This window comes from Sus scrofa, chromosome 17, assembly GCF_000003025.6.
Source record: "Sus scrofa isolate TJ Tabasco breed Duroc chromosome 17, Sscrofa11.1, whole genome shotgun sequence".
NCBI lineage: Eukaryota > Metazoa > Chordata > Mammalia > Artiodactyla > Suidae > Sus > Sus scrofa.
The window spans coordinates 63,054,197-63,077,768 of NC_010459.5; the positions used below are offsets into that span (position 1 = coordinate 63,054,197).

At 55.3% G+C, this 23,572-nt stretch overlaps 1 protein-coding gene across 3 annotated transcripts in view; it reads left to right on the forward strand.

The window, feature by feature from the left end:
• The window catches only part of PCMTD2 (protein-L-isoaspartate (D-aspartate) O-methyltransferase domain containing 2), a 43,783-nt gene extending 24,924 nt beyond the window's left edge, over positions 1–18,859 (forward strand). Inside the window, exons 7-9 of one of the 3 annotated variants that reach the window (XM_021078383.1) lie at positions 990–1,068; positions 17,233–17,320; positions 18,086–18,579. In XM_021078383.1, coding sequence (XP_020934042.1) covers positions 990–1,068; positions 17,233–17,320; positions 18,086–18,185 — 267 coding nt within the window. In that variant the 3' untranslated portion in view covers positions 18,186–18,579. Of the gene's footprint in view, positions 1–989; positions 1,069–1,155; positions 8,331–17,232; positions 17,321–18,085; positions 18,580–18,809 lie in introns of those variants that run through there. The other 2 variants (XM_021078385.1, XM_021078386.1) reach the window with 2 other exon arrangements.

A 23,572-nucleotide genomic window follows, 5' to 3' on the forward strand; every position in this document is an offset into this window, starting at 1 on the left:
TCCACGGGGTTCACCTGCTTTCCAATGAGGGTGCTCTTGTGGGGGCTGCTGGCTGCATGTGAGAAAATTCCCCACCTCTGACCAACCTCAGGACTGTTCACTGGGGTAGTGCCTGTCCTCATTCTGTTTTCGTCTGTGTAACTGGCAGGTTCTTAACTAGAAGGGGGAATGGCAAAAAAAGGAAAAAAGAAAAAAAGGGGGAGTTGTTCCCATCATGGCACAGCAGAAACGAATCTGACAAGGAGCCATGAGGTTGCGGGTTCCATCCTTGGCCTTGCTCAGTGGGTTAAGGACCCGGTATTGCTGTGAGCTGTGGTGTGGGTCCAAGACGCAGCCTGGATCTGATGTTGCTGTGGCTGTCGTGCAGGCTGGCCGGCAGCTGTAGCTCTGACTAGACCCCTAGCCTGAGAACCTCATATACCGCAAGTGCGGCCCTAAAAAGAAAAAAAAAAAAAAAAAAAGGTGAGTGGCAAAATTGAAAGTCACCAATGAGGCTTGAAAACCTTAGCCCACGTGAACAAGTGTAAGAACTTGGGGAGGCCGTGTGCAGTCTTTAGGGATGGGCTTCAAACTTGACCCCTCAACATTGTGGGGTCCAGCTGCTGCTTTAGAATTTCTGCAGGTCCAGTGCTGACTCTGAGGTCTCTCTAATCCAGCCTCTATCTGCCTTTAGAGAGACCCACACTTCCTGGATTCTACAGTGTGAGGTCTGTGTGGCTGTTCTGTGGCTTCTCTAACCAGTGACCACAAGCTGGGTGGTTTAAAGCAACAGAAATCCATCCTCCCCCCGTCCTGGGGACCCAGACATCTGAGATCAAGTGTCTCAGGGCTGAAGTCCCTCAGAGGCTCCAGAGGAGGGTCCCTCCTGCCCTTTCCAGCTTCTGGGGTGTCCAGGGGTCCCCAGGCTCATGGCTGCCTCCCTCCATCTCTGCCTTGTCTTCACGTCGTTTCTTCTTCTGTGTCTATGTCCCTCTTTTGTCTCTTATCAGGACTCTGAAATTGAATTTCGGGCCCCCCCAACCCAAGATGACCTCCTCCCAACTACACTTGGAAAGACACTTTTCCCAGGTATGGCCCTGTTCACATGTTTTGGGGACACTGCTTTTGGGGCCACCATTTAATGTATTCTGTGCGTAAAATAACCCTCATTTTAAGAGAAGACCAAGGTGCTGTGTTGACGGGCACAGACGCAGCCACGGGCGTGCGGGTCTGGGGAGAATGAGGACCCTGGAAGCACCTGGAAAGGAGCAAGGCCTGGCTGCGTCGGAAGCTGAGTGCTTCCGCCACTTCACCCTGTCGGTGGAGAGGAGCCCAGCGCCGAGTCCGGGAGAGGCTACCTTGCAGAGCCGGCCCCTCTGGGAGTCCATCCTCGGTGGCATCAGGCGACTGATGACTACGGGCTTCAAGGCATCACTTTCCGGCAGGTGATGACGGCACTGTCCCTTTAGGCTCAGCAAGACTAGAATGGGGGGTTGGAAGGAGACGTGTTTGGGAGCGTGTGAAGCTGGTTGTCAAGGAAACGTCCCCTTTAAGCTGAAGGCAGACCTTGGGGAGTTGGACTCCAGGCACCTTTTAAAGGGGCTGCCCTGAAGCACCCTGACCTGAGAGGTGGTCTCGGCACAGGCTGTGGTTTGAGGGAAGTGTGATGAGATGAAGCCTTCCTTTCTGTTCCTGAAGGGGAGGGTTTTACAGGCACTTCAGCTTTCAGGGCGAATGTCTGTTACTGGAACAAAGTGCTCCCCCTGCAATGGGCTGAAGCTCAAGATGTCTCTGTCCCCTTCATGGGAGGGTCCAGGGCAGGGGGTGTCGGGGCCCAGGCTCTGTCCCCCTTGTTTCTCCTCCCTGCTTCTGGGTGGAGGACTCCAACCAGGAGGGGGTGGGTGTACCACGCCCTGCGTCCTAGGACAGAGGCTGGCCCAGGCCCCACCACCTCCACCTCTTCCCCTCGGTATCAGGAGATGCTGTGCCCCAGCTGCAGGGGTGGGCAGGCTGGGGGCGGGGGCAGGGCACCATGAGCGGGTAACGGATTACGGGCTGTGGTGGGCGCCGGGCAGCTCTGCTGCAGCAGGGTCACCAGGGCACTAGCGCACGTCTCTGGGTCCTGTGAAGTGGGACTGCACGTGGGCGTGAGCTCTCTGGTGCTTGTGGTTCTAGAAGTCACGGAGGAGGTGTCCCCCAGCAGGTGAAGCTCATGTCCCCAGTGGTGGTGAAGCCAGATCTGAGGTTCAGACGGGTGTGGCCGCGTGTACGGGACAAAACCAACGCGTGTGCATGTAGATCAGGCGCGCGGGGCTGCCTGAACTCTCCTCTCGCGCGCCCTCCCCGGGGACCCTCCTCAGCTGCGGAGGCTCCGTAGCTCACGTGCAGGGGATGGAGCGTGCCCAGCCTGAGGCCTGATTTGCCCTGCGTCTGAGTCTGCTCGGTGCTGCCACATCAAATGCCCGAGTCCAGGCGCTTACACAACAGACCTGTCTCCTCGCCTGGATGCTGTCTGAGATCAAGGTGTCTGCAGGTTGGTTCCTCCCGGGGCTTCTCTCTGCGTGTGGACCTCCGTCTTCTCCCCATGTGCTCACGTGGTCGCCCCTGCGCCTGTGTCCTGGTCTCTTCTTGTAGGACCTCTGTCCAATTGCATTAGAAAAACCCCATCTCCAAAGACAGTCATAGCCTGGATTCCTGGGGGTTAGGGATCCAGCATGTGAGTTTTATGGGGACACAGCTGAGCCCACATCCTCCTGCTTAGGAACTAGCTGGGCCTCTGTGCCTCCTTCCCTCAAATTCCATGGCCGCGGGTGTGGATGTGTGACATCCCAAGGAGAGGCCACCTGTCCAGATCTAATTAGGGACAGCACAGGGCCTTAGTTGGGGAGATGCAGGACCTTAGTTAGGGAGGGGGTAGGGACCGAGTTAAGAATAGTTCAGGGCATTTGTTAGGGATAGAGCTGGGCTTTGGATAGGGACAGCTTAGGTCTAGTTAAGGAGCCCTCAAAGCCTTACTTAGGGAGAGCTTAGGGCATTAGTTCGGGACAGTATTGCGCCTTATTAGTGACAGCGCAGAGCCGTAGTTAGGGACAGCTTAAATGTAGTTAGGAACAGGGCAGGCCCACCTCAGGGACAGTGCAGCACCACAGTCAGCAAAAGCACAGGGCCTGAGTGAGGGACCTTGCCCAGCCTTAGTTAGGGACACTGCAGTGCTTTAGGTAGGGACAGCGCAGTGCCTTAGTAAGGGACCTTGCCCAGACTTTGTTAGGGACAGCTCAGGGCTTTAGGGACACTGCAGTGCTTTAGGTGGGACAGCACAGGGCCTTAGTTAGGGACACTTAAGTCCAGTTAGGGATACAGCGAGGCTGAGGTCATGAATGAAGGGTGGGAGTGCAGCGGTATTTTGGTGGGCAGGCTGTGCTCATCTCTGTGCCCTTTCTCTTGAGATTTCTCCCCAACATCCTGCTTGCCTTTGCACCTGAGCCTCTTCTTCCTGTCCGGTGTCATGGGGGTCTGACTTAAAGGCGTGTCTTGTGACTTAAGACAGGGTGACCTAAAGCTGGCTCTCCTGACTCAATGGGGCAGCAGGGCAGCTGAGTGTTTTACGGTCGTTAGGGTTAGGGTAAGTTGGGGTGAGTGTCCTGGGAGGCTTTGAGAAATACCCCATCTGTAGGGGGCTCTTCATTGTGCTTAGAGGGAGAGGAGGAACAAAATCAAGCTGGCAGGTGCTGGCGCCCCAGGGCTGCTGAGGGAGACGGAGGAAGGACTGAGAGTTGCTGTTAGAGCACACGGCCACTAGAGGGTGTCAAGAGCCCCAGCAGCGCCCCCGCCCCCACTGCAGCTCCCTGGCTGCACCTCCAGGCTCAGATGTAGGAGATGGGTCAGTGGAGCCCCAAGGGGGTGCCCAGAGCTTTGGGCTTGGGTACAGGGCACCTCTGACCACCTGCCCCGGTTTTCCTCATCTCAGGGGACATACTGCCTTCACACTGTGGTTCAATTCTTGTCTGGTCAGGTTGCCCAATGGCTAGAGAGTGTGACAGGCTGTCTCGGGTCTGAGTTCCCTTTGATTGTTTGGAGGCACAGCTCTGGACCCAGAATTACCTGGCTTGAATCTTGGACCTGCAGTTTTCTCAAATCAGGCTGGCATGGCGTTTGGCTTCTGGTCGTGAATGCAGTGTGTCAATGTGGGGGTCTTTTGGGGGTGATCTGTGCTCATCTTTGTGCCTTTTCTCTTGAGAGTTCTCTCCAAAGACCCTCCTTCTTCCATCTTAGCTGCTTCCTTCTGTCCTTGACCCCTCCTGGGGGAACCTGAATTAAGAGGGGCTGATTGATTTAAAGCCAGCCTTGTGATACAGTTTGACTCAAAATAGTGGGGTGGGTGGGGAGGGGTATGCGTCCTGGGAAACACTGAGAGAAAAATACCCCCTCGGTATGGCATTTCACTGTAGGAGAGGAGAAACAAAGTCAGCCTGGCAGGTACCTGGGGTCTGTCAGTCCAGCCCCTGGGGTGGGGGAGGGAGACGGGAGGAAGGGCTGAGTTTATAGAGCCTATGGCTGCTAGGGGGCATTGCAGCACCAGAGGAGCCCACTGCTTTCTGGAGGCCCCTCTAGGCTCAGAACTGGGGATGGTATGGGGTGGGCAAAATCCCAAGGATGTGCCCTGAGAAAAGGGTTTGGTACCCGGTGCCCTCTGGCCAAATTGCCGCATGTCACAGAGGGGACATGGTTCTGCCTTATGTATGTGGGTGACTTCCAGCCTGGTCTGGTGGCCCTTTGGCCAGACATTTGGACAGGCTGTCTGGGGTCTGATTGCCTTTTGGTTGTCCAGAGGCAGAACTCTGGGCCCAGAAATACCTGGCTTGAATCCTGGGTGTGCTGTTTTCTAGAATCAGGCTTGCAAGGGGTTTGGCCTCAGGAAAGCTGGGCTGGTGGTCGTGAATGGAGGGTGTGAAAGGGGTGCTATTTGGGTGGGGGAGCTACGCTCGTCCTTGTGCCCTTTCTCTTGAAATTGATCCCCAGCTTCCTTTTCCCTTCCATCTGAAAGCCTCCTCCTCTGCCCAACTCCTGTTAGGGGGGAAAATGCCTAAAACCCGGTGACATGAGGAAAGGGTGCGAGGTTACTGATTTAAAGCTGGGCCCCAGGGCTTAAGGGTCCAGATGGATTTAACAGCCACTCCTGTGAACTAAAAAGCAGGGCGGCTGAGGGATGGCAGGCTGGGGGGTGGTGTCAGGTGGGGCGAGGGCCCTGGTGGACCGAGAAAGCCGGGCCCCCTCTGCAGGGCCTTTCCTGGTGCTCATGTTAGGGCACCGTTGACTGAACCGCTGAAACCGCCCCCCCCCCCGGGCCAGGCAGGACCCCAGCCCTTGCAGGAGTTGTGTCACAGCAGGTGGCCCTGAGGAGAAACACGGTGCTGCCCTGGAGACAAACCGGGAGGGTTGGGAGGGAGCGGGAGGGGGGCAGATGATCAGCCTCCCTGATCCGTAGGCTCCGTCTCAGCTGAGAAGCACGTGTGCCACCAGGAAGGCCCCCGGTCCCGTAACACCTGAGGCTTCAAGCCACATGGCCGAGCCGTTCTCCTGGGCTCCCTCCCCTGCTGCCCTCCGCCTGGGCGTCCTTCCCAAGAAGCCTCTCCCTCTGCCAGCCGTGTGTCTCCTCAGACAATTCATTTCCCAGTGTCAGACAGGAGCCCACACTGGGCCCTGGAGGGGTCCCCTTCTGCCGCAGCTGGCGACTCTGCCAAGGCACCTTCCTCACCGGGACTGATATTCCGACCATCAGGCCCCGGCTCTGCTCCCTCATCCCCCGCTTCTCTCAGTCTGGCCACTCTCCCTCCCGCTGAAACCTCTGAAGACTCCGCATACTTCCATTTACTGTCGGCGCTGAGGCCGAGCAGGCCCTGGGGCGTCCTGGGAACAAGCCTTCCTGGGTCCCCCGCTTCGGGTTTTTAGGGAACCAGCTTCGGCCTCCGTGACCTCCCCTGAGCTCCCAAAGGGCAGGTTCAAACTGCTGCTCATCAGGGAAGGGAGGGGAGGCAGAGACAGGAGAACAGTCAAGAGGCAGCAGGGCAGCCCCAGGACCGAGTCTTGGATCCTCTTCAAGGAATACCCATAACAGCCTCTGAGTCCCTCTGCAGAACGAAGCCCCCAACACGTGACAACCAGAGTGGAGGACCCCCAGAACCAGTCCTGGGGCCACGAAACACCGACTCTGAGGGGGAGTGAAAGCTTGCACCCACCCCCGCCCTTGTCTGGGCCCCTATTTTCTGTCCCAAACTCTAAAAGCACCTCCTGTTCCAAGCAGAGTCTTGGGGAGGAAGGCTGCTGATTCAAAGCCTTCTGTCCTGACTTAAATAGGAGGGTTGCTGATTTCAGGGAGTGGATAAAGTCGGGTGTGGTGAGTGGCCTGGCTGATTGTGAATAAGTCACAACCCCCACCATCGTGCATTTGAGTGTGATGAGAGGGAGACAGATAAGAAAACCACGCAGGCACGTGGCCCAGGCAAGGGCAGACCAGGGTTCCTCTGGGAGGCAGAGGAAGGGCTGAGACTGGCAGTTAGATGCTGCGTCCAACAGGTGGCGCCTGAGTGACAGCAAACCTCCCCACCAGTGCCCCCACCGCTGCAGCTCCCTAACCACAGAACCAAGCTCAGATCAGGGTAGAACATGATTGGTGGAGGCCCAAGTAGGTTCCCAGACATTTGCCTTTGGCTACACGGTGCCTCCAACACAGTGGCCCAATGTGCCTCAGCTCAGAGAAAGATGAAGGTTCTGCCGTCCCATCTCAGGTTCCGTCTCTGCACAATCGTGTGGTCCAGTGGGTGGAAAGTTTGACAGGCTGCCTGGGGCATGAGCACCCTTTGCTTGTTTGGAGGATATCACTGGATCCAGAAATTCCTGGCTTATTTTAGAATCCGGCTGGGGTGACATTGGCTTCTGCGAAGTGAGGCTGTTAGCGGTCAGTGTGGTGTATCACTGGGGTGGTGGTGTGGGGGCAGGTCTCAGCCATTTCTGTGCCCTTTCTCTCTTGAGATCTCCACCTCCTCCTTCCCGCTCCACCTGAGCCACCTCCTCCTCTGGATGTAGGATTCCTACCTACATCCAGGGGAAGCGAATAACTGGGAGGTCCTGGATCTCAAGCCAGGTGCCAGGGCTGAGGGCTGCTGATTGATGGCCAGTGGGCTTTGTTGACTGACCAAGCAGGGTGTTTGATTTCAGGGAGTGGGGTGGTCTTGGGGGAGTGCCCTGGCCGATTTGAGATAGGCCTACACCTGCTCTTCATGTATTTCAGTGCGCTGTGAGGGAGAGGAATTAGGAAATCAGGCTGGCAACTGGCCCAGGCCAGTGCAGACCAGGGTCCTGGTGTGGGAGGCAGGAGGGTTGAGAATTGCTGTTAGAGCAGCTGGCCACCAGAGGGCATTAGAACAGCTGGCACCAGAGAGCAGCGGAGCTGCTCCCCCGGCTCGGACTTCACCTTCAGGCTCCAAGAAAATCTAGAAATGGGTCCTTAGCACCAAAGGAGGTGCCCAGAGCCTTCCATTTTGGTACATGGTGCCCCTGACCCTCTAACCAAATTTGCCTCCTCTGAGAGAGGAGAAATAATTCTGCCATCACATCTAAAGTTCAATTCCTGCATGGTCAGGTATCCTCATGGCTAGAGAGGTGACAGCCTGTCTGGGGTCTGAGTGCCCTTTGACTGTCTGGAGGCAGATCTCTGGATCCAGAAATACCTGGCTTAAGACTGTTTTCCAGAATGGGGCTGGAGTGCACTTTGACTTCTGGAACCCTGGGCTTCTGGTTGAGAAAGGTACCAGGGTTTACAACCAGTGGCTACTTTGGGATGGTCTGTGCTCCTCCCAGTGACTTTTCTCTCCAGAGGTCTCCTCCACAACCTCCTCCCCCCCTCCCACCTGAGCCTCTTCCCCCTCTGCCGAACCTGGGGACAAAGAACCCAACCAAGTCCGAGTAATGTGTAGAAATGCTGGGTGAGCCTTGATTTCAAGCTGGGTCCAGGGCTGAAGGGTGCTGCCTGATGCAAAGCCTGCACATTTGACCTCAAATGGGGCTTGTTTTTGTCTGATTTCAGGGAGTGGGTTTGGGTCGGTGTGGGGGGAATTGCCCTGGTGACTTTGAGATCGTCATAACCCCGCCTACAGGGTATTTCAGAAGGCGGAGAGGGAGAGAAGGAAATTACACTGGCAGCAGGTCAGAGCAGAGCTGGGCTCCACTGAGGGAGGCAGAGGAAGGGCTGGGAGCTGCTGTTAGAGCCCAAGTCTCAACAGAATGTGCTGGGGCACCGGCAGAGCCCCATCTGCAGCCTCCCTGGCTGCACCTTCAGACTCAAACACAAAGTTGGGGATGGGTTGGGGAGGCCAAAAGAGGGGCCCAGAGCTCATTCTGGGTTACAGGGCACCTCCAAGACGCTGGGCAATTTGTCTCCTCTCAGAAAAGGGGACAGTTCTGCCATCGCATCTCAGGTTCGATTCCTGCATGGTCCAGCGCCCAATGGCTAGGGAATTTGACAGGCTGTCTTGAGTCTGAGTCTCTTTTGATTGTTGGGAAGCACAACTCTGGACCCAGAAATACCTGGCTGTAATTTTGGCCATACAGTTTGCTAGAATCAGGCTGGTCCATGTGGAGCTGAGCTTCTAGAAGTCTGGCTTTGTGGTTGTGAATGCACTGTGTCATCCCAGTTGTTTCTGGGGACAGGCTGTGCTCGTACCAGTGCTCTTTCTCTCTAGAGATCTCCTCACGCTCTTTCTTCACTCCCACCCGAGACTCTTCTTCCTCCGACAGACACTTGTTCCAAGGAAGCTACCTGCAAACAGGTAGTGTGAAAAAGGCCTTAGTTTCATGCTGGTTCCCAGGGCTGAAGGGTGCTGACTCATTCAGAGCCTGCTCACATGACTTATAAAGTGGGCCCATTGATTTCGGGGTGTGTGGTGGTGTCGTGCAGGGTGAACGTCTTGCTTGAAAGTGAGCTACTCATACCTGGCTGGTAGTGTATTGCATTGCTCCGAAAGGGAGCGGAGCAAGGACCTGAGGCTGGCTGGTGCCCCAGGCCAGTGCACGCTTCTGCTGTGGGAGGCAGAGGAAGAGCTGAGAGCTGCTGTTAGAGCACATGTCCGCCAGAGGGCGCCAGCGCACAGCAGCGCTCCCTGTACCTACCTGTTTGGATCTCCACGCTCAGAAGGGGATTGGGGTTTCACCCTTGGATCTTCGACATGGTGCGTGGAGCCTGGTGTTTGTGTTCATGGTGCCTCTGACCCTGTGACCCAATTTGCCATCAGGTGTCTAATTCAATTCCTGTCTGGTCAGGTGGCCACAAGAAGAGAGAGTTAGACAGGTGCCTGGGGTCGGAGTGTCCTTTGCTTGTTTTCAGACAGAACTCTGGACTCAGAAACACCTGGCTTGAATGTTAGATGTGCAGTTTTCTAGAATCAGCCTGGAGGGGAGCTTGGCTTCCGGAAAGCTGGGCTTCAGTCATGAATGTAGTGTGTCCATGAGATGAACTTTTGGGGAATGGGCTGTGCTTATGGACGGGATCTTTCTCCCCAGAGATTTCCACAACCTCCATCTTCCAACTGTACCTGAGCCACTTCGGCCTCTGCAAGACAGGCATTAGAAGGAAGCTGCCTAAATGCATGCAAGGTGAATCATGGCTGGGTTGTTTAGGATTCCAAGCTGAGTCCTGGGGAGGAAGGCTGCTGATTCAAAGCCTGCTGTCCTGACTTAAATTGCAGGGTTGTTGATTTCAGGTGGTAGATAAAGTCAGGTGTTGTGAGTGGCCTGGCCATCTGTGAGACAGTTGCAGCACTGTCCGCAGTGCATTTGAGTGTGCTGAGTGGGAGACGGGAAAGAAAATCTCATTTGCAAGTGCTCCAGGCAAGGGCAGAGCAGGGTTCTCCTCTGGGAGGAAGAGGAAGGGCTGAGACGTGCTGTTAGGGCTCCTGCCCACCAGATGGTGCCAGAGCGACAGCAGAAGTTCTGCTCCCCCAACCCCCGCCCCTCTGCAGCTCCATGGCTGCATCAACAGGCTCAGATACAGGGTGGAAAATGATTGGTGGAGGCCCAGGAGGTTCACAGATATTTGCCTTTGGGTATGTGGTACTTCCAACCCTGTGGGCCAATGTGCCTCAACTCAGAGAAGGATTATGGTTGTGCCGTCACATCTCAGGTTCAGTCACTGCATGATCAGGTGGCCCAATGGGTCGAGAGTTTGACAGGCTCCCTAGGGCCTCAGTGCCCTTTGCTTGTTTGATGTACAACACCGGACCCAGAAACCCCTGGCTTAAATCTTGGGTGTGTGGTGTTTTAGGATCAGGCTGGTATGATATTTGGCTGCTGGAAAACTGGGCTTTTGGTGGTGAATGCAGCTATCTGAGGTGGTGGTGTGGTGGGCGGGTCTCAGCTTCTCCCTCTGCCCTTTCTCTCTAGAGCTCTCCACCTCCTCCTTCCTGCTCTGCCTGAGCCTCTTCCTCCTCTGGGGTGGAGGCTGTGCCAAGGAACCTGCCTAAATCCAGGGAAAATGAATAAAGCCTGGGAGGTCCTGGATCTCAAGCTGGGGGCCGGGGCTGAGGGGTGCTGATTGATGGCCAGCAGGCTCCATTGATTACCAAGCAGGGTGTCTGATTCAGGGAGTGGGATGGTCTGGGTGGGATGAGTGCCCTGGATGACTTTGAGATAGTCCTACCCCATCCATCATGCATTTCTGTGCACTGGGAGGGAGACAAGTGAGGAAATCAGGCTGGCAAGTGGCCCAGGCCAGTGCAGACCAGGGTTCTGCTGAGGGAGGCAGAGGAAAGACTGAGAGTTGCTGTTAGAGAATGTGGCCACTAGATGGCGCCATAGCACCAGCAGAGCCACCCCTCTGCATCACCCAGACTTCACCTTCAGTGTTCAGAGGCAAGGTTGGAGATGGGTCCTTGGGACACCAAGGAGGTGCCCAGAGCCTCCCATTTTGGTATGTGGTGCCTCTTTCCAAATTTGCCTATTCTGAGAGGGGGAAATATTTCTGCCATCACATCTCTGGTTCAATTCCTGCATGGTCAGTTGTCCCAATGGCTAGAGAGTTTGACAGCCTGTTGGAGGTCTGCCCTCTGACTGTAGGCAGATCTCTGGATCCAGAAATACCTACTTGGAGTCCTGGGTGTACCATTTCTATAATCAGGCTGGAGTGCAGCTTGACTTCTGGAAAGCTGGGCTTCTGGCTGTGAGGTACCAGAGACTCCACCTGGTGGATATTCTGGGATGGGCTGGGCTGGTCCCTGTGCCTTTTCTCTCCAGAGATCCTCCAAAACCTCCCCCTGCCCTCCTGCCTGGTCCTGTTGCTGCTCTGCCCACCCCAGTGATAAGGAACCCACCCCAGTCCAGGTAACATGATGAAAACCTGGGTGATCCTTGATTTCAAGCTGGGTCCAGGGCTGAAGGGTGCTGACATTCAAAGACTGCTCATTTGACCTAAAAAGAGAGGTGTATGGCTGATTTCAGGGATGGGTTTATGTCAGGGGTGGGTGTAGGTGCTCCGGCGACTCTGAGATAGTGATACCTCTGCCTGTAGGGTATGTCAGTGGGCTGAGAGGAGAAGAATAAGGAAATCATGCTGGCAGGAGCCTGGACCAGATCAGAGCAGGGTTCGGCTGAGGGATGCAGAAGGCGGCCTGGGAGTTGCTTTTAGAGCCCATGTCCACCAGAGGGTGCCAGAGGACGAGCAGAACCCCCTCTTCTGCTCCATGGCTGCACTTTCAGACTCACATTCAAGGTGGAAGATGGGTTGGGGGTAGCCAAAAGAGGTGCCCAGACCTGGGGCTGGGTTACAGGGCACCTCCAGTCTCTGGACAATTTGCCTCATCCCAGAAAAAGGGACATGGTTCTGCCATCGCATCTCAAGTTCAATTCCTGCATGGTCTGGTTAACTAATGGCTAGAGAGTTTGACAGGCTTTCTTGGGTCTGAGTCTCCTTTGATTGTTTGGAGGCCCAGCTCTGGACCCAGAAACACCTGGCTTGAATTTGGCTGTACAACTTGCTCGAATGATGCTGGTCCACCTGGAGTTGAGCTTCTGGAAGGCTAGTCTTCTGGCCGTGACTGCAGTGCGTAAGCCTGGTGGTTTTGGGGGGCAGGCCATGCTCATACCCCTGCTGTTTCTCTCTGGAGGTCTCCTCATGCTTCTTCTCCCCTCCCACCTGAGCCTCCTTTCTCCTACGTCGGACACCTGCTGCAAGGAAGGTACCTAAAACTGGGCAAGGTGAATAAAGGCTGGGGTGGTTCCTGGTTTCTAGCTGGGTCCCAGGGCTGAAGGGAGCTGATTGATTTGGAGCCTGCTCACATGACTTAGAATGCGGGTCCTTGGTTTCAGGGTGTGGGGTCATGCCGTGTTGGGGGGGAGGGTCCTGGCCGACTGTGAGAGAGTCATGCCCCCACCCGCAGTGTATCTCAGTGTGCCCGAGAGGGGGAGGAGCAAGGGCATCAGGCTGGCAAGGGGCCCAGGCCAGCACAGACCAGGCTTCTGCTGTGGGAGGCAGAGGCGGGGCTGAGAGGTGCTGTTAGAGCACATGTCCGCCAGAGGGCGCCAGCGCACAGCAGGGCCCCTGCAGCTCCCTGGTCGCATCTCCAGGCTCAGAAGGGGGTTGGACATGGCCCCATGGAATCTCAAGGAGGTGCAGGAGCCGGGTGTTTGAGTTCATGGTGCCTCTCACCCTGTGGCCCAATTTGCCTCAACTCAGTGACAGAATGGAGTTTGCCACTTGTCTGATTCAGTTCCTGTCTGGTCATGTGGCCCTAAGATGAGGGGGAGAGAGAAGCTGTCTGTGGTCTGAGTGTCCTTTGCTAGTTTGCAGACCTCTGGACACAGAAACACCTGGCTTGAATGTGGTACATGCAGTTTTCTAGAATCAGCCTGGCAGGGAGTTTGGCTTCTGGAAAGCTGGGCTTCTGGTCATGAATGCAGTGTGTTTTGTGGTGGTCATTTGGTGGGTGGGCTGTGATCATGGCTGGGCTCTCTCTCTCCACTGATCTCCAAAATCTGTCTTTCCTCTGCTCCTGGGGTGCTTCAGCCTCTGCAGGACACCCATTCAAAGGAAGCTGTCTAAATCCATGTAAGGTGAATCATGGCTGGATTGAGACCCGGGGAGGGAGGCTGCTGATTCAAAGCCTGTTGTCCTGACTTAGGTAGGAGGGTTGCTGAGGTCAGGGCATGTGGTAAAGTCAGGTGGGGTGAGTGGCCTGGCCGTCCGTGAGTCAGTCAACCCCTTGCCCATCTGCATTTGAACACACGGAGAGAGAGACAGGTAAGAAAATCATGCTGGATAGAGCCTCAGACTAGTGCAGAGCAGGTTCCTCTGTTGGAGGCAGAGGAAGGGCTGGGACTGGTCATTAGGGCCCATGTCTGCCAGATGGCTCAGGAGTGAGGGCAGAGCTCCGTCCCAAAGACACCCCTCCTGCTGACAGCAACTCCATGGCTGACTCACCAGGCTCAGATACAACATGGGAAATGATTGTAGGTTCCAAAATATTTCCATTGGGATACATCGTGCCTCTGACCCTGTGGCCCAATGTGCCTCAACTCAGAGGACTAAGGTTCGGCCACTCCATCCTGGGTTTAATCTCTGCATGATTGGGTGGCCCAATGACTAGAGAGTTTGACAGGCTGCCTGGGGCCTGAGTACCCTTTGCTTATTCGAAAGACAACACTGGACCCAGAAATCTCTGGCTTAAATCTTGGTTGTGGAGAGTTTTAGAATCAGGCTGGTGGGGAGTTGGCTTCTGGAAATGTGGGCTTTGGGTCATGAATGCAGCCATCTATGAGGTGGTGGTGTGGGGGGTGGGTCTCAGCCTCTCCCTCTGCCCTTTCTCTCTAGAGATTGCCACATCCTCCTTCCCACTCCGCCTGAGCCACGTCCTCCTCTGGGGTGGGGGGAACCTACCTAAATCCGGGGGAAGTGAATAACATCTGGGAGATCCTGGCTTTCAGGCTGGGTGCCAAGGCCGAGGGGTGCTGATGGAGGCCTGCTGGCTCTGTTGACTTACCAAGTGTTTGATTTCAGGGAGTGGGGTGGTCTCCAGTGGGGTGAGTGCTGTGGAAAACTTTGAGATGGTCCTTTCCCTGCCCATCCTGTATTTTAGAGTGCTGCAAGGGAGAGGATTTGGCAAATCAGGCTGCTAAGGTCCCCAGGCCACTGCAGACCAGGATTCTGCTGTGGGAGACAGGAAGGGCTGGGAGTTGCTGTTAGAGCAGATGGCCACCAGATGGCGGCAGAGCACCGTTGGCGCCCCTCCCTGCAGCTCCCAAACTTCATCTTAAGGCTGAGAGGCAAGGTTGGAGATGGGTTTTTAGCATCCCAAAGAGGTTCCCAGAGCCTTCTGTTTTGGTATGTGGTACTTCGGACTCTCTGGCCAAATTTTCCTTCTCTGAGGGAGGGGAAATAATTCAGCCATCACATCTATGGTTCAATTCCTGAAAGGCCAATTGGCCCAGTGGCTAGAGAGTTGACAAACTGTCCCCTTTGTTTGGAGGCTCAACTCTGGACCCAGAAATACATGGATTATTTTCTGGCCATGCAGTTTGCTAGAATCGGTCTGTTCCACATGGAGTTGAGTTCTAGAAAGCTGGCCTTCGGGTAGTGAACACATTGTGTTAAACCAGGGGTTTTGGGGGGACATGCTGAGCTCATTACTGTGTTCTATCTCTCCATGGATTTCTTCAAGCTTTTTCTTCCCTCCCACCTGAGCCTCTTCTTCCTCTGCCAGACACCTATTGCAAGGAAGACATTTACAAACAGGTACCATGAACAAAAGCTGGGTGGTGCTTGCTTTCAAGCTGGGTCAAAAGGCTGGAGGGTGCTGATTGATTTGGAGCCTGCTCACATGATTTACAAAGCGGGGTCTTTGTTTTCAGAGTATGGGGAGGTGTCATGTGGGGTGAGGGTCCTGGCCGACTGTAAGAGAGTCATGCCCCTGCCCATAGTGTATCTCAGTGCGCCCGAGAGGGAGAGGAGCAAGGACATCAGGCTGGCAAGTGGCCCAGGCCAGCGCAGACCAGGCTTCTGCTGTGGGAGGCAGAGGAAGGGCTGAGAGGTGCTGTTAGAGGGTATGTCCACCAGAGGGCGCCAGTGCGCAGCAGAGCCCCTGTGGCTCCCTGGTCGCATTTCCAGAAGATTAGTGTCTGACCAATGGAACTTCAAGCATGTACTTGGAGCCTGGTGCTTGTTTTCATGGTGCCTCTGACACTGTTGCTCAACTTGCCTCAATTCAGCAAGGGGATGGAGTTCTGCTATCACATGTCTAATTCCTGTCTGGTCACGTGGCCAAAATATGTATGCGTTTGACTGGCTGTCTGTGGTCTGAGTGTCCTTTGCTTATTTAGAGGCAGAACTCTGGACCCAGAAACACCTGGCTTGAATCCCGGATGCGCAGTTTTCAAATCAGCCTGGCAGGGATTTTGAATTCTGGAAAGCTGGGCTTAAAGGCATGAATGTAGTATGTCCATGAGATGGAATTTCCAGGGCAGACTGTGCTCAGGGCTGGGCTCTTTCTCTCCCGAGAGCTCCACAACCTCCATCTTCCCTCTGCACTGGAGCCACTTCTGCCTCCACAGGCGCACATTTGAAGGAAGCTGCCTAAATGCATGGAAGGTGAATCACGGCCATGTTGTGTAGGATTCCAAGCTGAGTCCTGGGTAGGTAGGCTGCTGATTCAAAGCCTGCTGTCCTGACTTAAGTAGGAGGGTTGCTGATTTTTGTAGTGGGATAAAGTTGGGTGGGGTGAGTGGCCTGGCCGACTATGCGACTTTCATGCCACTGCCCATCATGCATTGGAGTGTGCTGAGAGGGAGGGTGCTATGACAGTCACGCTGACAAGTGCCCCACGTGAGTGCAGAGCAGCGTTCCTCTGTTGGGTGTAGAGGAAGGGCCGAGACTTGCTGTGAGTGCCCATGTCAGATGGTGCCAGAGCACCAGCAGAACCCCCTCTGCGGCTACATGGCTGCACTTTTGTCCTCAAATATATGGTTGGAGATGGGCTGGTGGAAGCCAAAAGAGGTGCCCAGAGCTGGGGGGCTTAGCTACAGGGCACCTCCAAGTCTATGGACAATTTGCCTCATCTCAGAAGAGGGGACATAGTTCTGCCCTCTCATCTAAGGTTTAATTCCTTCATGGTCCACTGGCCCAATGGCTAGAGATTTTGATAGGCTGTCTGGGGTCTGAGTCCCCTTTGATTGTTTAGCAGTATGACTCTGGACCCAGAAATACCTGGCTTGAATTTTAGCCCTAGAGTTTGCTGGAATCAGTTGGTCCACTTGGAGTTGATCTTCTAGAAATCTGGAATTCTGGTTGTGAACGTACTATGTCAACCGGTGGTTTTTTGGGGCTAGGCTGTGCTGAGGCCCAGGCTCTTCCTCTCTAGAGATCTCCTCATGCTTTTTTCCCCCTCCCACCTGAGACTCTTCCTCCTCTGCCAGACACCTGTTTGAAGGAGGCTACTGCAACTTGGTAACATGAATAAAGCCTGGGTGGTCCTCGGTTTCTATCTGGGTCCCAGGGCTGAAGGATGCTGATTGATTCAGAGCCTGCTAAAGGGACTGACAAAGTGGGGTCACTGATTTCAGGAGGTGTGGGGAGAGTATCCAGGGCGATTGTAAGAATTTCATACCCCCTGCCCCCATAGTGTATCTCAGTGCGCCTGGGAGCAGGAGGAGCAAGGGCATCAGGCTGGCAAGTGGCCCAGGCCAGCGCAGACCAGGCTTCTGCTGTGGGAGGCAGAGGCAGGGCTGAGTTGCTGTTGGAGCACGTGTCCGCCAGAGGGCGCCAGCGCACAGCGGAGGCCCCTGCAGCCCCCTGTTTGCCTGTCCAGGCTTCCAAGTGGATTGGAGAGGGACCCATGGAACCTCGAGGTGGTGCCTGGAGCCTGGTTTGTGTTCATAATGCCTTGGACCCTGCGGCCCAATTTGCCGCAACTCAGTGAGGGGACAGAATTCTTCCATCACGTGTCTAATTCAATTCATGTTTGGTCACGTGGCCCCAAAATGACGGAGATTGACAGGCTGTCTGTGGTCAGAGTGTCCTTTGCTAGTTTGCAGGCAGACCTCCAGTCCCCAGAAACACCTGGCTTGAATGTGGGATGTGCAGTTTTCTAGAATCAGCCTGGCAGGGAGTTTGGCTTCCGGAAAGCTGGGCTTCATGTCACGAATGCAGTGTGCCTGTGCTGTTGTCTCTTGGGGGGGGGGGGTGGACTGTGGTCATGGCTGGGTCTTTCTCTCCAGAGAGCTCCACAACCTCCATCTTCCCTCTGCAGTTGAGCCGCTTCAGCCTCTGTGGGACACCCACTCGAAGGAAGCCGTCTAAAGCCATGTAAGGTGAATCACAGCTGATTTGTTTAGGATTCCAAGCAGAGTCCCAGGGAGGAAGGCTGCTGATTCAAAGCCTGCTGTCCTGACTTAAAAGGAGGGTGGCTGATTTTGGGGGGTAGGATAAAGTTGGGTAGGGTGAGTGGCCTGGCCGACTGAGACAGTCACTCCCCTCACCCCCCATTGTGCATTTCAGTATGCTGATAGGGAGATGGGTAAGAAAATCACACAACAGGTGCCCCAGGCCAGTGCAGAGCAAGATTCCTCTGTGGGAGGCAGAGGAAGGGCTGAGACTTGCTGTGAGGGCCTCTGTCCACCAGCCTGAGCTGGAGCAACAGCAGGGCTTCCCCGACCCCCACCTACTCTCACCACCATGGCCGCATCACCAGGCTCAGATTCAGGGTGCAAAAGGCTTGGTGGAGGCCCAAGTGGGTACCCAGACATTTGTATTTGGGTACTTGGTGCCTCCTACGCTGTGCCTCAGCTCAGAGGAGGATTAAAGTTCGGCCACCACATTTCCGGTTCAATCTGTGCCTGATCAGGTGGCCCAATGGCTGGAGAGTTTGACAGGTGGCCTCGGGCCTGAGTGCCCTTTGCTGGTTTGAAGCACATTGCTGGACCCAGAAACCCCTGCCTTAAATCTTGGGCGTGCAGAGTTGTAAATCAGCCTGGGGTGATATTTGGCTTCTGGAAAGCTGGGCTTTTGTCAGGAATGCAGCGCAGTGCTGTGGGGGCAGGTCTCAGCTTCTCCCTGTGCCTTTCTCTCTAGAGAGCTCCACCTCCTCCTTCCTCCTGTTCCACCTGAGCTGCTTCCTCCTCTGTGGGGGACTCTGTCAAGAAACCTACCTCAACCCAGGGAACGTGAATGATGCCTGGGAGGTCCTGGATCTCAAGCCAGGTGCAGGGCTGTGGGGTGCTGATGGAAGCCACCTGGTTCCACTAACTTACCAAGGTGTCTGATTTCAGGGAGTGGGGTGGTCTCAGTTGGGGTGAGGGCCCTGGCTGACTCTGAGATATTCCCCCCATCATGCCTTTCAGTGCGCTGTGAGGGAGAGGACTTAGGAAATCAGGCTGGCAAGGGGCCCAGGCCTCTACCGGGAGTGTAGACCAGGCTTCTGCTGTAGGAGGCAGAGGGAGGCCTGAGATTGTTAGAGCAGATGGCCACCAGATGGCACCAGAGTGCCCCCTGCTGCATCGCCTGGACTTCACCTTCAGGCCCCCAGGCAAGATTGGAGATGGGTCCTTGGTCTGGTGGCCCAATGGCTAGAGAGTTTGACAGGCTAACTCGGGTCTGAGTCCTGTTGGTGGTTTGGAGTTACAACTCTGGACCCAGAAATACCGGGCTTGGATTTTGGCCCTACAATTTGCTGGAATCAGGCTGGTCCCTGTGGAATTGTACTTCTGGAAAGGTGGCCTTCTGGTTGTGAAGGCACTGTGTCAGCACAGTGGTTTCGGGCGCAGACTGTGCTCATACCTGTGCTCTTTCTCTCCAGAGATCTCCTCAAGCTTTTCCTTCCCTCCCACCTGATCCTCTCCCTCCTTGGCCAGACACCTGCTGCAGGAAAGCTACCTAAAACCAGGTAACTTTTACAAAGGCTGCAAGGTCCTTGGTTTCATGCTGGGTCCCAGGGTTGAAGGGTGCTGACTGATCAGGGGCTGCTCACAGGACTTACCAAGTGGGGTTGTTGATTTCAGGGTGTGGGGTGAGTTCCGGCTCTGAGATTGTCACACCCCAGCCCGTAGCGTGTTTCTGGGCGCTGAAAGGGAGAGGAGGAAGGAAATCACACTGGCAGTGCCCCCGGGCCCTGCAGAGCGGACTTCTGCCGTTGGAGGCTGTCAGGGCTCCGAGTTGCTGTTAGAGCAGCGCATTCTGGTCAAAGGGCTCTGGAGAACCCCGGAGACCCTCCTCTCCTTCAGGCTGAAATACGTGGTTGCCGATTGTATGACGAGACCCCACGGAAGTGCTCGGGGCTGAGATGGGGTTACAGGGCGCCTCTTACCATCTGGCCAATTTCTTTCACCTCAGGATACTGGCATAATTGCTCACACATCTTTGGTTCAAATTCAGCATGTTTCTCTGATAAATGACCAGAAAATTTGACAGGCTCTCTGAGGGGACAAGCAAATTCCTGGCTTGAATCTCGAATGTTCAGGTTTCTGAAAGCGGGCTGACATCACGCCCTCTCCTCTTGGGTGTTCAGTTCGCTGAGAGGAAGGGGCAGAGGACACTCACGCCGGTCTGTGCCCAAGACCAGTGCTTCAAAGGTCAAAGCCCCATCTTTAGCCCTGTTGTTTCTGGACCCAAGGGTCTGCCTCTGGAGAAACAGGGCCAGCTGACCCAGGGAGCCTGTCACACTCTGGCCCTGGGGCACCGATCTGGCTGACATGCCCGCCAGATGCTGAGGGCACAGCTGTGTCCCTGCCCTGAGGTGAGTCCGTTTGGCCAGAGCCGTAGAGGCTCCCTGTTTCCAGCCCAAGCCTCTGAGCATGTGCTGAGGGTCCCACAGTCCTCCCTCAACTGCACCTCTGAGCCCGGAGTCTCAGCCAGGCGTCTGCCAGGGGCTCTGCCTGGGCTGGGGTTCAGCCTGGCGACCTTCATCTAACACCGTCTCTCAGCCCTTCCTCCTGTTTCTCAGCTGCCCTAGAAGCTACCCGGGCCTTGGGCCTGAGCTGCTCGATTTCATTTCTCCTCAGCTGCTGAGCCGAATGAATGCCCTAGACGCTGGAGTATTTCTCTCACAGTCTCCCCGAGTGCTCACCCCAACTTACCCCACCCCAATACATAAAAACCCCTGCATCCCCACCATTGGGTACCTTCTTTAAATCAGTCCCAGCTGCCTTCCCTTCTCAGGCCCTTCCCTTAGTTCTGCTCCTTGAAACAGCCATTGCAGACAGGACATAGAGGTTCAGATGGAAGGGGAAGAAAGAATCCGGGGAGAACTCCTGAAAGATAAAGCAAGGGGTTCCTGTCTGCCCCCTCAAAATAGCACCACTTTCACAAGCTCCATTCATGACCACAAGCCCCGTTGGACACATGATGACTTTACAGAAGCTGCAGGATTGGTAATTGCGAGGCCAAGATTCAAGACAGATATTGTGGGTCCAGTGTCCCTGCCCCCTGAGAAACAAAAACAAACCAACCCCAGAGAACGTGTCCACCTCTCTGGCCTCTGGGCAGCCAGAGCCGGGTGGAACTACCCATCAGATGCAGAAAGCACATGTCTTTCTGCTCCCTGAGGTCAGTCGATTGGTGCCAGAGAGTCAGTGGTGCCCTGTGAGCCATCTTAACACATCCTAGGGCTCCCACTAACCCCTCTTGGCACCACCTCGTAGCCTGGAGGTGCAGCCAGGGGGCTTCGGATGGGCTTTGTCTGTGCTCTGGCCCCTTCCGGAGGCCGTCTCCTCTAACACTGACTCTCAGCCTTTCCTCCTGTTTCCCTCAGCGGCCCCCCAGGGCTCTCCTGGCCTTGGGCAGCTGCCAGCCTGATTGAATTCCTCCTCACCTTCTAAGCCAAGTGAAGTGCCCAGAGAGAGGGGCAATTCTCTCAAAGACTCCCAGCACACACACCCCCACCCCACCTTAATGCATTAAAATCCTTTTAATTACCCTACTTTAATTCCCGAGAACCACCTTTAAGTCTGCTCCCTGAAACAGGGCTTGGGGACAGGAAAACGAGGCCCCAAAGGAAAGAGAGAGGGAATTTGGGGGAGGGTCTTGAAGCACAAAGCCTAGCGATTTGCACAGTCGCCCAGAGGAGCCAGCACCACTGTTAGGCGCTCCATTCCTGACCATCAGCCCCTTTGCCGCAGGACAGTGACCTGGGTGGGGGGCGGGGCTTGGCAATTGCGAGGCCAAGATTCTAGAGAATTTCCTGTCCAGGGTCCTGCCTCTGAGAAACCAAAAGCAATCCATCCCCAGAGAACCTGTCAAACTCTCTGGCCCCTGGGCCACCCAGGCAGGCTGGAAACGCCCATCAGATGCTGAAGGCACAGCCATGACCCCTCCCTGAGGTGAGGCCATTTGGGACAGAGAATTAGAGGCACCCCAACCACCCCCAAATCAATGAGCCTGTGCTGAGTGCACCCACATTCCTTCTTCCACTTGGGCTCTGAGCCTGAATGTGCTGCCAGGCAGCGGCAGAGAGTCTCCGCCGGGGCTCTGTGCGGCCTGGTGACCATCTGCTCTGACCCCATCTCTCAGCCCTTCCTCCCGGTTCCCTCAGCAGCCCCTGCAGCTACCCTCTCCTTGGGCCCTGGCCGCTTGATTTCACTGCTCCTCAGCCACCCAGCACAGTGAAGTACCCCAGACACTGTCCTTCTCAGTCTCCCACATGCAGCCTACCCGATCCCCGGACATTCAAAACCCTCTGCCTCCCCACCCACTGCTTCTTGAGTCTTTAAATCAATCCGCTTTCATTCGAAAGACCTGCCTTCAAGTCGGCTCCTTGCGATACAGAGGTAGAGGCCAGGAAAAAAAAAAAAAAAAAAAAAAAGGCTCAGATGGAAAGTGAGGTTTGGGGAGACGTCTTGAGGAAGAGACCCAGGGCTTCTCCAGCCGCCCCCAGAATTAGTGCCGCAGCTCTGAGCTCTGTTCATGAGCATCCGCCCCTTTCACACTGGACGACGGACCGCGTGGAGGCCGGCGGCCCGGAACCTGTACGAGTCCAGAGTCCTGCCTCTGAGAAAACAAAGGCTGCATTTCCTCCCACCAACAGCCGTTCCCACGGCGGCTCAGCAGGATGTGCTGGCCTCGGACCCCTGCCAGCTGGATGTCCTCCCCCCTCCCCTTTAGCGCAAGGACTGCCCAGCAGCCGGGGCCTTCTCTTCTCACAGGCGCCCAGAGCACTCACCTCGGCCGCCACTGCCCCAAGCGTGAGACTCCCCACCTCCCCGCCTCTTGGTTCCTGAGCGCCTTGTTTGGTTTGTTTTTTAGGGCCACACCTGCAGCATATGGAAGTTCCCTAACCCTAAATGGAGTGATGGCTGCTGGCCTACACCACAGCTCAGAGCAATGCCGAATCCTTTAACCCAACAGACCCCTTTTCCAAATGACAACCTCCACAAGCCCAAGGTTCAAGACAGGTGTTTCTAGGTCCAGAGCCCTGCCCATAAAAACAAAGGACAGTCTGACCCCAGGGAATGTGTCAAACCCTCTGGCACTTGGGCCACCCAAGGAGACTAGAAAGGCCCATCAGATTTGAAGGCATGGATGTGTCCTGTGCCTGAGGTGAGGCAGTTGGTGGGGGGTTTGGGGAGTCAGTCAGTCTCTTGTCTTCACAACTCTGGGCAGATCCAGGCAGTTCCATCTTCAACCTGGTATCAGAGCCTGGAGGTGTGTCCAGGGAGGGGCAGGTGGGATCTACACCTCCTTACATGATGAAGTGAATGAGCAAAGCCCTTTGAGAGTTGGGTGTTTCTCTCTCCAAGTAAAACAATGACACACACTCCTCCCTGTATCCCACACCAGACACATAAAAGACGCAAAACCAAGCCAAACAGGTGACCAGACTTAAATGAAACAGCATCCTGCTCTTCATTTCTGTGTCTTGGCTTGAGGTAAGAATTTTCATCAGGGGTGAAAGAGAGGAGGGGAGAGGCTCAGATGGAAGGAAAAGAAGAACATTTTCAGAGAACCTTCACGAGACAAGGCACTGGGATGGATGCAAAGTGCTACCAAGGAACCGCTGCCTTTGCACTCCCCATTCATGACAACCGCCAAGCTGCCCAGATGCCAGAAGCAGTGCAGACCAGATCTGGGAACTCTGCAGGGCCAGTATTCAGTCCAATGCTTTTTGGGCTCCGATGTCTGCCTCTGCAGAATCTGAAGGCAATCAGAATTCTTTTATGGAAGTTCCCCGGCTTAGGGGTCCAATTGGAGCTGTAGCCACTGGCCTACACCAGAGCAACAATAGTGCGGGATCCAAGCCATGTCTGCAACCTACACTACAGCTCATGGCAAAGCTGGATCCTTAAACCACTGAGGGAGGCCAGGGATTGAACCCAAAACCTCATGGTTCCTAGTCAGATTCATTTCCATTGCTCCATGACGGGAACTCCCAGTCAGAATTCTTGACAGCATGTCCAGTCATCTGGACCTCAGGCTCCCTGAGCTGTCTGAAAGTGACCCAGAGATGATAAGGTCCTTCCTATCAGGTGAATTAATTTAGACCCGAGAGTGAGAGGTGACCTGTAACCTAGCCCCCCTCACAAGGCAGACCCCAGAGGGACCCAAACCACCGGCTTGAACCGCACCTCT